Here is a 13,005-nt window from a genome sequence, read left to right as displayed (position 1 = left end):
CTATAGGAACTACCACATATTGCTAAAGAGACAGCATGCACTCAGTCACTATGTGAGAATCTGTGAGTCTCTGCAGCTACTCAGCCCAACCACCGCCAGCAATGGAGCAGCAATCCCTGCAACAGTGGGTGATTGTCTGGAGCTCAGGAGCCAGTTAACCACTGATGCATACACACTAACTCTCCCAGTGATTTCAAGGGGAGGCCACACTTGTTCTCAGTCAACCCACATCTCCCATAAGGCTCTCATTTTCACTCTCAAGGACACACACAGAAAAAAAAATGGATCTGTCAGGATTTCAGATCCACTTTGTTTTTCGTCAAGCAAACTCTATCAGCAGAGAACAACAGGATGCATTGTGAGCTCAGCTCTTTTTAGATCTTATCTGTAAGGGATTCATAATAGAGTACAGACAACTTGGACTCACTTCTGATGGAAGAAAAATACATTTCCTGTCAAGTAGCCTATGGAGGCGTGCACATTTCTGTAGGTCCTACAGTCCCAGCTGAATGTAACAGGACAACAAAACCTGCATGCAGGATGTCAATAATAAACACTTCCATGAGGAATGTTTAGCTTTAAAGGTACTAAATAGATTTTTTTTCTATTTAAAGCTTAAACAACTTGACAAAGTTTGATATGTTTCTTATGTCTTGAGTACCTGACAGTTGCTCTTATGCTTTATATATTACCAAAAAGTATAACAATGATTTATCAGTGATAAAAGCGGGATAAGCATCATTGCTTCCAAGCCATTCTCTGTGTTTATTTCCCAGCTTATCATAGTTATGAGTGCAAGATTAATAAAATGTAGGGGACAGGGTTGGCAGTGGGCCACATGGTATTCAGATTATAATGTAGGAGATCCCAGGCTACTTGTTCATATGGTGAGTTCAAAGCCAAGTTTTGTGCACTTACTACTGCAAAGATGTGAGCTACATTCATAAAGATCAACCAAAAATTAAAAAAGAAGTTCAAACTTCTACTTTAAACTTTAAACTAAGTCCACATGTCCAGTTGCATGTATTGCATGATTATTGCGCATAGTTTAAGGATGAAAAGTCCACAGAAACAAAGGGAACTAATTCAAAACATCCTAAATGGAAGAACTATACTACAAGAGACCAGTGCTTCCAATATTAAATTCAATGCATACAAATACAATATTTTCAGTCACGTTTCGGAGGCAAAAACCTGTAGCTGCGGGGACTTTGTTTAGTCTTTTGGCGCCCCTGTCTGGGAAAGACGCCAGAGAACAGTACTGAGTCCCCCCAGTTGCCATTTTCTATGGAAATCTGTTCTGGGACCGGTTTCAGAGACGCATAGGTATCCTAACATCTGTATACTATTAAATAAAATGCCCACTTACGTTGCTGCCGCGGAAACGTGTCCACTCCTTGTCCGTTGAGCTCCTAAATGCATTTGTATGCATTTGTCCAGGCAGCAGAGATCTGGGTGAAAACAGAATCACACTCAAGAGGATACCTGCTCATGGGCTAACCCTTTGGTTAACAGCCAAAGGAAGCGTGAAGTGGACGGATGAGTTGTGCCACCTCAGAATTTCCTCATCGTATTGCAGTCCGGAGGAGAGATGTCTCCTTCTCGTTCAAACCAGACGCTTCTCAGATCCTTTGCGCTCTGCGGCGCGCAGTGATCGGGCTATTTCTATCCAAAGTGGAACAGCGCGCAACAGTTGCATAGAAAAAGTTGGCTTGGTAAGCGGCTTAGTCGGACTGCAGCAGTGTCAACTCGACTGCTGTGTGGGATACAGAGAGTCAGAGCTCGACTGCGTCTCTCACAGAGTGGTCTCCAACATAATAGCAGATCCAGCTCTGTGCGTCTTTACCCCCAGGCGGTGGTTTCTGCTATGTGCCTTGACTTGCTCTGATGCAAGGGGACCCGTATTCACCCCAACACAACTCCTACCAGCTGGTGGTGTTGGATTTCACCAGTTACTCGTGACATCACGATGAGCTTTTGGCTTGTATTCATCAATGTCTGCGTTGTCTACTGTATTAGTCCATAGCAGGTACAATATTTACATTAAATGTATATTGTGCAGGATAGAGGAGGGCATGTTCTAGATGTAAAAAAAAAAATCAGAATTAACTTGCTTACAAACACACATACAGACACACACGTGCAATCAAATAGAGTACACACTAAGACTGAAATTATGCCAGAGAAAATAGAAGAGATCAGCTGATGCAGCCTCCTGTTGTTTGCTGACAAGCGAGTCTGCCAGGTGCTGCAGCTGCACTGTTGTTATGGCAAAAAGGCAAGAGTATCCAGCCTAACAGGACAACTTTATCTTACAAATTGAACAGTCTTTGCACATATACCCCTAAAAATGCTCTTTTATCTAAAAATGTTTTTTTTTTTTGCAGGAGAGAAGGACCTGGAGTAGCCATTCTGCTCTGTTCAGACACAGCAAAAGTTGATTTGTACTCATATGCACTTTTCAGTATAAAGATAAGCCACAACAAGTAAACCAGAAAGTCTTTTGGGCCTTGCTCAGTTGGTTAATGATCCTGCGGGTCAAACTGTCAGAAATGATGCAAATAATCACATAAGAATGTTGAGTTTAATGTTAAAATATGCAACAGTATGTGCAAGGCCAGAGGTATGTGGTGTTGCTGTATATAAAACACCCCAATTTTCTTTGGCCTGCAGCCAAATAATTACATTTTAAAGCAAGACCTTCTCTTAGCTGCATTTCTACTAACATAAAATGCAATGAAGCAATTATGTTGCAGACCACCATGTAACATAACCCTAAGCAGGTTTAAGAAAATGAAATGTGCATTAACAGGTTGCATGCCGTGTAATATGAGAGGCTTTGATTTTGCAGCTTCAGCTCCAGCTGCTGCATTGTGTTTAGTCTTGAGATTTACACAAACAGAGATTTATTAGGTGTATAAACTCTGTTTATCATCAAACATTTCAGCTCTGGCACTGATTAAAGTTGGCAATAACACTTCTTTGTTTCCCTGTAACTGAGCCTGAACGCAGCACTGCCACGCTTCCTCCTTGAAAATGACACCATTGCTTTACTTTATCTCTCTCATCGTTTTTTTCAAACAAACAAGCTCTAACCTACTTCCACCTTTCCCGATCAAGGTTAACCCATTAACCTAGAACAAACAGAGCTCTGTGGGTCCCTGAGCCCTCCCTCCCCAGCCCTCCCCTTCATGCACCCCGGCATCCTCCTCCAGACATCCCCAGCCTCCCTTAGCACAGCCTGGACAGAGAGGGAGTCCATATGGTTTGCAGTTTAGGGAACTGGGGGGACGCTACTAAGAGACAGAGCAGTTCCTGCCTCTAATCCCAGGTGGAGCACTCAGGGTTTCTTAACCTGAAAACAACAGAGGGACAGATATAGTGAACAGTCACAATGCCCAAACAAGGAGTATTAAAAGAGAGGTCAAAGTGACATGGAAACTCCAAGTGAGCCTGCCAGCCACTATAAACATGGAGGTTAATAAAGAGCATTCATTCGCCTGCAAACAAGCAACGGAGGTCTGTGTGTATCTGCAGGAGTGGGTCAAACTCTCTTTCCCTCTCTTCATCAAAGATAGTTGTCTCCAAGGAGGACGCACTTTGCACTGTATGGTTCTCATTCTCTCTCTCTCTCTCTCTTACTCTCCCTTGCTGACTTTGCCATCAGCCAGCATCTCAGGACAGCAATGCTTTGACCAGATGTTTTCTTCCACTTCCAGGAAACAAAAATGTTGAGATGATGCTGGTTCTCTGACAAGACCATGAATCAACATCATGAACAAATGAATTACATGATCAGTTTGTAGCAAAGTCATAGAATATCTGTCTTCCAGAGCTAGAGCGTTCACCATTTGCTGACTCGGGAAAGTGGCTTGTGTCATATTGATCAAACCTTGATGAGATTAATTGACATATTGCAAAAAGCTTCTATGAAGATTGTTACTATATTATACCATAAAATTACTTAAGCCAAGAACGCACGCAGATTTACTGCAAACTTTTCAAGATGAATTTTCTCGTTTTTTTCACCACACCTCCAGATGTGCACTAATCAGTCCATTGTGCGCAGAGCACCATAACGTTAGGCCTGAAAAGTGACTGGTGTCCGCTAATCAGAATCAGATTGCCTCTCCTTTTCTCTCTTGAGGAATGGGCAGACGCAGATGAGTGTACATTGAACCCCTCCTGATACATGTGGTATTCCCCTCTCGTAGTAAGTTATCCAATGAGATTGCCAATAAATGTGTTGTAATGAAGCCAGAATCACCGTGGTAGTCAATGGACCGGTGTTTTCGGACAATGACTACGGAGTTTTAGAAGTACATTAAAGTCAGGCAGGCTTCGCATAAGTGCAGCATATGATCACAGACAAAGTCTTTCCATATGATCAAATATTACATAATGCATGAGGAGCACATGTCTGTTCTAGCTTGACTTTGTCTACCAAGATGTTACTAAAAAAACCTTAGAAGAAATGGACTACAGATATTTTCTTTAAAGGTCCAGTGTAGAGATATGTTGACAAAAATTGAATGTAATATGATAAGTATATTTTCTTTAGTGTATAATAACCTGAAAATAAGAATCACTGTTTTTTTGTTACCTGGCAGCATCAGTTCAGAACACAGCCCCAACCTTGGACTTTAATGCAGGAGTATGGTATCTGCCTCCCAAATGAATGTGATGTTTTTTCTTTCCTACATCTAACTATGTTCCCTTTTTTCCCTAAAAACAACTAGCCGTTTTCTTTCTTGCCTAATCCTAAGCAGCATCCTAAGGATAGTTAGGGCGTAATATGTATACACAAAAGACCACAGCAAAAAGGCAATATGTGATGACTTGGGATGAGACCATGTTGGTTGCACTGCCATGTTTTTACAGTAGCCCAGAACAGACAAACCAAACACTTGCTCTAGATAGGGCTATTTGCATTTTCGCATCTGCCACTGCAGTAAGAAGCCCTTACAACAGTGTCTGAAAACACTGTTTTTTTGGGGGGTGGGTTTCTACGTGAAACTGCTTCATACAATGTCTTCATCTGTTTAAAACCCTGGTTCCATTTGTTTTGGAGAGAGAAGAACCTCAGCAGAGGTTCAGCTCCCAGCTCCCAGTAAAAATCTCCTTAATTTCTGGATTTAATGTTATCAGAGAATAAAGGTGAGCATAGGCAAAATACCAATTTGTTACCTGAAACTGCTTTATTCGGCTATTTTCGGCTTGTTTATATCACCTGATCAATTTGTTTTGGAGAGGAGACCTCTGTGGATACTTCAGCTTCTGGTAGTAACCACCTGAGCATCTGGATCTTAATTAACGGGGAAAAAAGGTGCAAAAAAAACATTAGCAGGTGGTAGGCTAATGGTGGCTTCAACATACCAAACAATGCAAGACAAACACTGATTTGTAACATGACTGGGTCTGTTGGGTTTGGAGACCAAGGAACCTCTGGGGATAGACAATAAAAACCTCCTGAGTGTCTGGAAATAAGGTGAATACACCTTAACTTAGAGAAAAAGAATGCAGGTGCTGTGCAAGTGGTCTGTCAGCTGGTTGCAATCTGCAGCCCTCACTGCTAGATGCTATGAAATCTCCTTACACACTTCTCCTTTAACATGATTACAATGACTTTTTCTTGTTCAGTCTCTTATGTACAATACATAAAAACTATGCTTCGCACTTGCTGGCATAATGTTGTGAGCCTGTACCTAATTTGGTCTGGGGGGTGTTGCTGGCTCCTGTCCCAGGGGCTCCATGTATTCCTACCTGAACACTCATGATTTCAGCTCAAGAACTTCCTGCTGGAAGTCCCGAATTCAAACACCATGTGCTTTCTGGTCGGAGAGCATATTGTCTTTCAGCTTAACATTTCATAGTACAGTAACAGCTTGTAAATGTGGGGTGTGTGGAAACTTTAAGCCTCAGAGGACAAGAGCGAAGCCAAAGTCAACTGGACTGGTTAAAAAGAAAAAGAAACAGGAAAGTGGATGAGGAAGAGGGGAGGCTTTATGGTTGGTAGAGCGTAAAACAAAATGTTGTCTTGTAACCAGCCAGTAGACATAATAAAAATGTGCTTTCAAGTGCCTACTGTAGGTACATTCTTTTCGACACAATGCCGCAGACATGGTTGGCCGAGTGTGCCTCATTAGGTAAACAGCTCATCAGCGAGCGTCTGCCATGAATCTGCCGACCAGGTTGACAGCTGCCCTGCGCACAGGCTAGACACTAAACTTGCCTCCGTCTCTAATTAGCAGACACGGCCCTGTGTAATTTCTGTCCTGCGTGCGTGTCACCAACTCGTAGGGCTGTTATTTTGCCGAGTAGGGAGAGAGTGGGCAACAGCTGGGAGAGTGCTTAACAGATGGTGGAATACAGAGTGGTCGATAGCTGAAACAACGCTCCGTGTAAGAGTGTGTGTGTCTATGCAGTGATGTGGTGTGCAGAGCTTAGGGGACCATGGGAAAGCAGGGAGAGAGGGGCCAGGGGAGTCCAGGGTGAAGGGGGAGTTTGGGCTGAGAGGAAGTTTGGGAGTGTGCAGGGAAAGTGAAAGTCCCTGTGTAGGTCATATGGGGTGGAGAGAGGGCACAGAGGAGGAACACACACGCTGCACAGGGAGGTGTTGCCTCATGTTTGGCTTTTCATTTTCGTCGTGAGGCCTTCTTAGCACTTGAAACAATGCCTGGTTAGTTGATGGTTCATTTGAACGGTATCCCAAAACATCATTTGAATTCACAAAAAAGCTGATGAGCTCTTGATATGCCTAAACATGTTTCATATTGTTTCTTTATTGCAAAGTAATTACCAGAAAGTGCATTTTCTTTCACTTCAGATTGTTTGGCTGCAACAACGGAGGGGGTAGTGTGTGTGTGTGTGTGTAATTAGTTTTGCACATGTCGAGCTGAAGTCAACCAAACCCACATAAACAAGCCCGGCTGTCAACTTTGAAAAACCCTTGGCATTCGAATGCTGCCAAAATCCCATGTTGCAGCATCATAAATTACTTATGTTTAAGACAAATGTTAAATAATTTATGGTTTCCTTAACATCGTCAATTAATAGCACTGGAGAAACCAAGTATTTACTTGAAATTGACTATACCCAAGAACTTAAAAAAAACAGCCTGGCAGGACAATGAGAAAAAAAAATAGAAATGTGCTGAGCCCAATGAAGACATCATGCTCTTTATACTGTGGATGTAATTAATGCCCCACTCCTGCTTCTTTGCTGCGTCATTCCCTGGTGGCTCTAAAATCACCTGTTGTTAAATTAGGCCTACATCCCAAAGTATCCTGAAGATTTCACCCTCTTTTTCACTGGAGGGGAGAAAGGAAAATTTAGTATTCTTCCAAGTAAAACAGTCCATAGGAAATTTGAAAGGAACTGGCCCCACTGTACATTCATGCATAGTCTTCAGTTTTTAAGGCACAATGCACGTCAAAGACTATTTAACACTTTGGCAGTCATTCTTGGATACAACAATGCATAACTCAAACAAAAACCTGAAGCGGTGGCTTTGAAAAGAAGATGAATATAACATCTGTTTTCAGACACAAAATGATGAATGGCAACAGAGTGGCAAGGCAACATTACTTTACCGTAAATTTCTACTGGCACACCCAAAATGACGTATATCATTCAATGCCTAAACGACCTTGTCCTGTGTGAACTTAAAAAGCTGGAGCAATGATTGCGTGTGTGATGACTGCAGTTTCTCAGATGGCCACTTGAGGCTGGCTCCAAAAGTGAGTTGATCCACATTGACTCCAATGTTAAAATGGCCAACTTTACAGCAGAAATAAACAAGTTTACAGCCTGGTACAGAAAACGGTTTTCGTTTCCAAAGCTAATTTCCCTGTCATGACAACTGTTCAGGGGGCGGATCTGCATTTCCTTGGATAGCAAGGGAATAGTCCACCTTACTCTGCTTCTTACTGGCTTACCCCCCACCCCCAAAAAAACAGCGTAACCACAAATGAGGCAAGATAAAACTGTGAGAAATACCTATAAGCATACATAATAGTGAAAATCCGAAGTGTGTCTTACATGTCAATAGATAAATGGCAGCAGCAGGTTTAAAGTGCATGATGTCTCAGGTCATTGCACAATATAAAATGCATGCGCTTAAATCAGTGCATAACGGCTTTGGGTCATTGTTTGTATGTCCATGTGTTGTGAAAAAGGGGGTGATGGAGGCTGTAGCTCTGCAGAGGAAGCTGTTCCTCACTGCATTAGTCCAGGTTTGATATGGTTCTGTATCTCTTTCCTGATGGTAAGGGGGCAAACAGACTGTGGCCCGGTTAGGTTGGGTCTCTATGCCGCTAGCCTTCTTCTGAGGCTGGCTAACATACACTGTGTTCAGGTCTGAGCTCCCAAAATCCTCTGTTATGTTTTCACTACCTGAGCCAAATCCTTCTGGTTCTGTGCAGTGCAGCTGGCATACCATACAGTTAAACAATAACAGAGGATGCTCTCTGAAGCTCCTCTGTATAAGTTCACCAATCGTAGTGTGTTGCTTTGAGTGACAGGCTGTTTGCAAGGCCTCGCCCATAGACTATAAGAATAATGGACGTAGCTTTCATGACATCTGTCATTGGTTTGTGGAAGCCTCGTTATTCGACATTTCGGCTGTCACGATCTTGGTTGTTTGGAGCCATAAGTGCCCATATTTGAACAAAGATGTGTTTATGTAATAACAATGCATTGTTTTTAGTTCTGACGCCGTTTTGGAAGATTCTGCACCAAAAAAAGCAAGATAGATTAACAAATCTAGGTCATAGGCACGGCACTGCTTATTATACCACAAGTTACGCAATGCAGATTGCATACCTAGTTGATTACGAAAGCAACAAAAGTGGTAAAAAAGAAGTATAATTATTGGATCTATTTATCAAATCCTGGTTGAGAGACGTTTCTTAATTCAGACAGCCTGGCCCAACCTGGCCAAGATCTGGCAAACACAACTCCTCTTTGACATCATTATCCCTTATTTTCCAGAGTTTTGTCTGTCAGTTTGGGATGAGGAGAGGAGAGGAGAGGAGAGGAGAGGAGAGAAGAGAGGAGAGGAGAGGAGAGGAAGCCTGATTTAGGAAGGGGGAGAAAAAAGCCACCTTGACCTCACTTTCATCTCTGGAGCTGATCCTCTGTCTGGCGTGAATTCTCTGAGGAGCTGGCTGTGGAACAGAGAGTGGCTTTATGCTTGCTTACTACAATGTTCCTCATACAAAATCTCTTTTCATTTCTCGAGAGGGTTGAGAGAATGGCTTGAAAGGCATGTTCTCTCTTATCTCCAGTGATACCATTAGGCTGTGAGTAATTTAGGCCTGATCCCCTATATTTTCCATGTAAAGTGAAGCCAGCGCTGATGACGATAATCTTTACGCAGGGATAAAGTGTTGAACAATCATGATGGAGATTCAGAAGGTCACAAAGAAAGCCATTGTAATGTTTCTAAACCTTCTGAATCCTCACACACGTGTCGTGTCCAAATGGTGTATTTGCCACAGATATCCTTTCATTTCTCATTTAATTCCTGCATTTACTGTAACCATAAAAGAGAAGAGGGGCTACATGAAACAGAAGTCATAGACAATATTAGATTTATTGGATTAAATGCAACATTTTTTTTCATTTTTTATTATTGCAGAAAGTTAGATGCAAAGATTCATTCCATTTTAACACTATGAATGAAGCTACTGGCATTCGGCTTACTTCTTCTCCGAAATAAAGACTGCAGCTGCCTTTGAACAGTGTACAACACTGATCCATTGCAGGAACAGGACAGCACCTCACATTCCACAGTCACACTAGTCCTTATTTACACACCTCCTCTTGTTCTTTCACCACAGTTCTCCGTTTGATTGGCATAGGCCTTTAGAAAAGGAGCCTAGTTGAGTGGTGCTGTCAAGGAATTAGTCAAATTTCGGTGTATCAAAGGATAGTACACTTCCTTGTTTGAAACTGATTCAGCAGGGAGGTTGTCCAGTATATTATCCTACGCCTGTAGTAGAAGGATGCCAGTTAAGCTTGTGCCCATTCTTCTACATCTTTTCCTTGATATTTACTTATGTTTTCATTTGAAAACCACGACCTGGCTAGCTATCTAGAAGTGGGCAGAAGGAGAGTTTACACACTGGTGAGCTGATGTCCTCTTCCCAATGATGTCCTGCAGCCACACACCACCACCATCCTAAGTCAGTTACAACAAGCATCAGGACTTGCAAAATAGATATAAAAGCCTAAATTTAGCACAAATTTAGCAGAGCTGACAAGGCGGCGACTAGAAATGTTCACACCTATGTCATCTAGTTCTGAGCAAGAAAGCCAATAAGCATATTATCCTATTATTTCCTTAAATTGTGTTTGTGTTTTGTAACCAGGGGATGACACAAGCAGATGTGCTGCCTTAGCTACCAGAGAAAGTCTTGGACTGAAATGGGGTTTATGACTTTGGGAACGCTTCCTTGACCAAACAGTTATACTGACAATGTGTAGAAAATGCACATTTTATAATATTTGGAAGTATTGGAAGTGCAATTTACAAACATGAAACTAAACTTGGCCACACTGAGATACTTGGAGAGTGGTTTGTAGTAGTAGCCATGTCCAGTTTTAGACAGGGAGTAGCTGTCAGAAGAGATCACACCAGTGTTAGAGTGACAACAGGAGACAGTACTGCACAACAGCGACCTTGGTTGCATTGGCAGCCAAGACACAGCGCATCAGCAATACGTGTCCCTCTTTCACGGGTGTGACAAGTGTCCAACCGAGAAAAGACCTCACAACAGCTTGTTGCCTCCTCTCTGGCTCTTTAAGATGGACAGAAATATTTCACATGTCTGCTCTGACCACAGGGATACGTTACCTTTCAGGTCAAACCCCACCCAGCCCTCATCTGTCGACCGTCATTCATCATTTAATTACATCTTTTAGCCCAAGTTTGTTGGGCTAAAAGACTGTCATTCTCTCAAATTCCATGAGATAACTAGGGTTCAAAAATTCCCTCATCTAATCAGCCCATAAACATAAGGGGCAAGATTGGGATGTTTTTAAAGGTGTTAAGGAGCCCTACAACAGACACCTGTCACAACACCCGTCCGAGCACGGTGGCTCTGCGAAAATGGAACATCACAACAGCAGGATTTAGAAAACAGAAGCATCTCTGAGCCTCTTGAGCTCTTCTTCTTTGACTTTACAAAGCCCCTTTGATTTTTGATTTAGCCTACTTAGCCATACAGTCAGTGCAAGAGCCAAAAAGTTCAAATATTCTCAGAAAGGCAGGCTATTTTAAGCCAGTACACTTCTCTATGACTATACACTCCACATCTGCTTCTCCAAATGGATTTAAACAAACCCTCTAAATGTTTAAAATACCTTCTGGCACAGCTTTTTATAATGGAGTGCTCAGAGCAACCAGAAAGAAGACACTGAGAGTTGTTTTTTGTGACAAGGTTTATGGCTTTTACATGTGTGGATGTTTTGGTGATTCATATCTCTCTTTCAAAAGTTTTGGATGACCCTTAAGAAAAGCAAGCTCCTCTTTCTCTTTTAGGACATCCTCAGTTCTTCTTCTTACCTGCGCATGAAACAGCGGTCGTGCAGACCCTTTGAGAGGTCCAAGTGCATCCACTCAAAACTTCAAACACAAACAATGAGAAACAGATTTACTATTTATTTCTTGGGAGAGCAAACACACAAAAACAATGTGTTCTGCTGAAGATTAGAAACAACTGCACAGAAAATTGTTCCCAGTTTTAGCAGAGAGGGGCAACATATATTTACTGCTGCAGGAAAAGACCTGCTGTGATCCCTGGTTTCCACAATAACACCCTGAAGGAGGAAGAAGAAGACAGGAACAAGAAGCAGGCAGCAATTATTGGGCCAAAAATGGGACAAAATAGATCAATTTCAGGTTGTGTAAGTGCTGTGCTTGAAGATAAAGATGTGAGATGAAGTAACACTGGGTTAACTGGGTTATTTCAAATCAGGTGCTATAGATCACTATCATCTGAAGTGTGTCTGAAACTAATGAATCAAAAAGAAGAAAGATTGGAAATGCATATATTTAAACCTGCCGTCACAAACTTTTTGGCCACTTTGGGTTAGCAGAAACAACCTGTAAACACAGCACCGACATATTAACTAATTCCAGACTTTTTAAAAAATGTTTTATGGTGTAACTTTTGTTGCCTACTCAACTTAAGGAAGTGCACCTAAAAACTGAGTTTCTTTTACCAATGTTCTAAGTTTATTTTGAAGAGACTGTATGCATTTAACAAGCAGAAATTGTACATTTCCTGCACAAACCAAAATTTATTTTGAAAAATGACGATGCATATAACGAGCATAAATTGACATGCATTCCTTGAACATCCAAAATTTATGCAGGAAAGGGGTACCACGTCGGTATCATGTGGAGCTGGGAGTGACAATATGTTTCTGTCTGTTGTTTGGTGCTGGACTTGTAGCATATAGTAGGTTTATCAGAGCCAAAAAAGAATGCTAAAATGCTCTATAATGTTGAATGGAAATGTCGAATCAGGAGATTCAGAAATCAGAAATTTTTTGAGGGTTTATCACATCATGTTGTGTAACACTTATGACATTACACATTCATGCAAATTCATTTCATATATTGTTAAAAATGATTTCAGCTGCTCTAAGAGTAGAATACACCCAAAAGAGTCATGGAAATGTAATGAGATTTATGTTTCATAGTAAATTTCCACTTCCACCAAACAGAACATGCTGCGTTCCTTTTACCAGCAACTCATGGGTGGCAAGGACCTTTTGTCCCCTGTATGTCAGGTCTAGATTCAGCTCAGACACTTCTCTATCCATCAGCTGCCCCATGTCGCCGTCGACTGTCACCAGAGGCAGAAAATAGCCCAGGCCTCCTGCCCTGGGGCAAAGGAGTGCCACCTGTCAGCCAGGACCCAAGTTAAAAAGCCAGACTCCAGACACAGATGGACAATCACCAGTACCTCATGTGTTTGCTATCAGGGCTACAGC

The 13,005-nt window shown here is 42.0% G+C and overlaps 1 protein-coding gene across 1 annotated transcript in view; it reads right to left on the bottom strand.

The window, feature by feature from the left end:
• LOC121941362 (collagen alpha-1(XXIV) chain) overlaps positions 1–1,832 on the bottom strand; it is a 99,602-nt gene extending 97,770 nt beyond the window's left edge. The window contains exon 1 of the mRNA XM_042484141.1: positions 1,370–1,832. Coding sequence (XP_042340075.1) covers positions 1,370–1,422 — 53 coding nt within the window. The 5' untranslated portion in view covers positions 1,423–1,832. The remainder of the gene's footprint in view (positions 1–1,369) is intronic.
• Positions 1,833–13,005: the final 11,173 nt, after the last annotated feature.

The sequence above is a fragment of the Plectropomus leopardus genome, chromosome 3 (assembly GCF_008729295.1).
Source record: "Plectropomus leopardus isolate mb chromosome 3, YSFRI_Pleo_2.0, whole genome shotgun sequence".
NCBI lineage: Eukaryota > Metazoa > Chordata > Actinopteri > Perciformes > Serranidae > Plectropomus > Plectropomus leopardus.
Note: the sequence above shows the minus strand (reverse complement) of the source record. Positions and strands in the feature narration are given on the sequence as shown.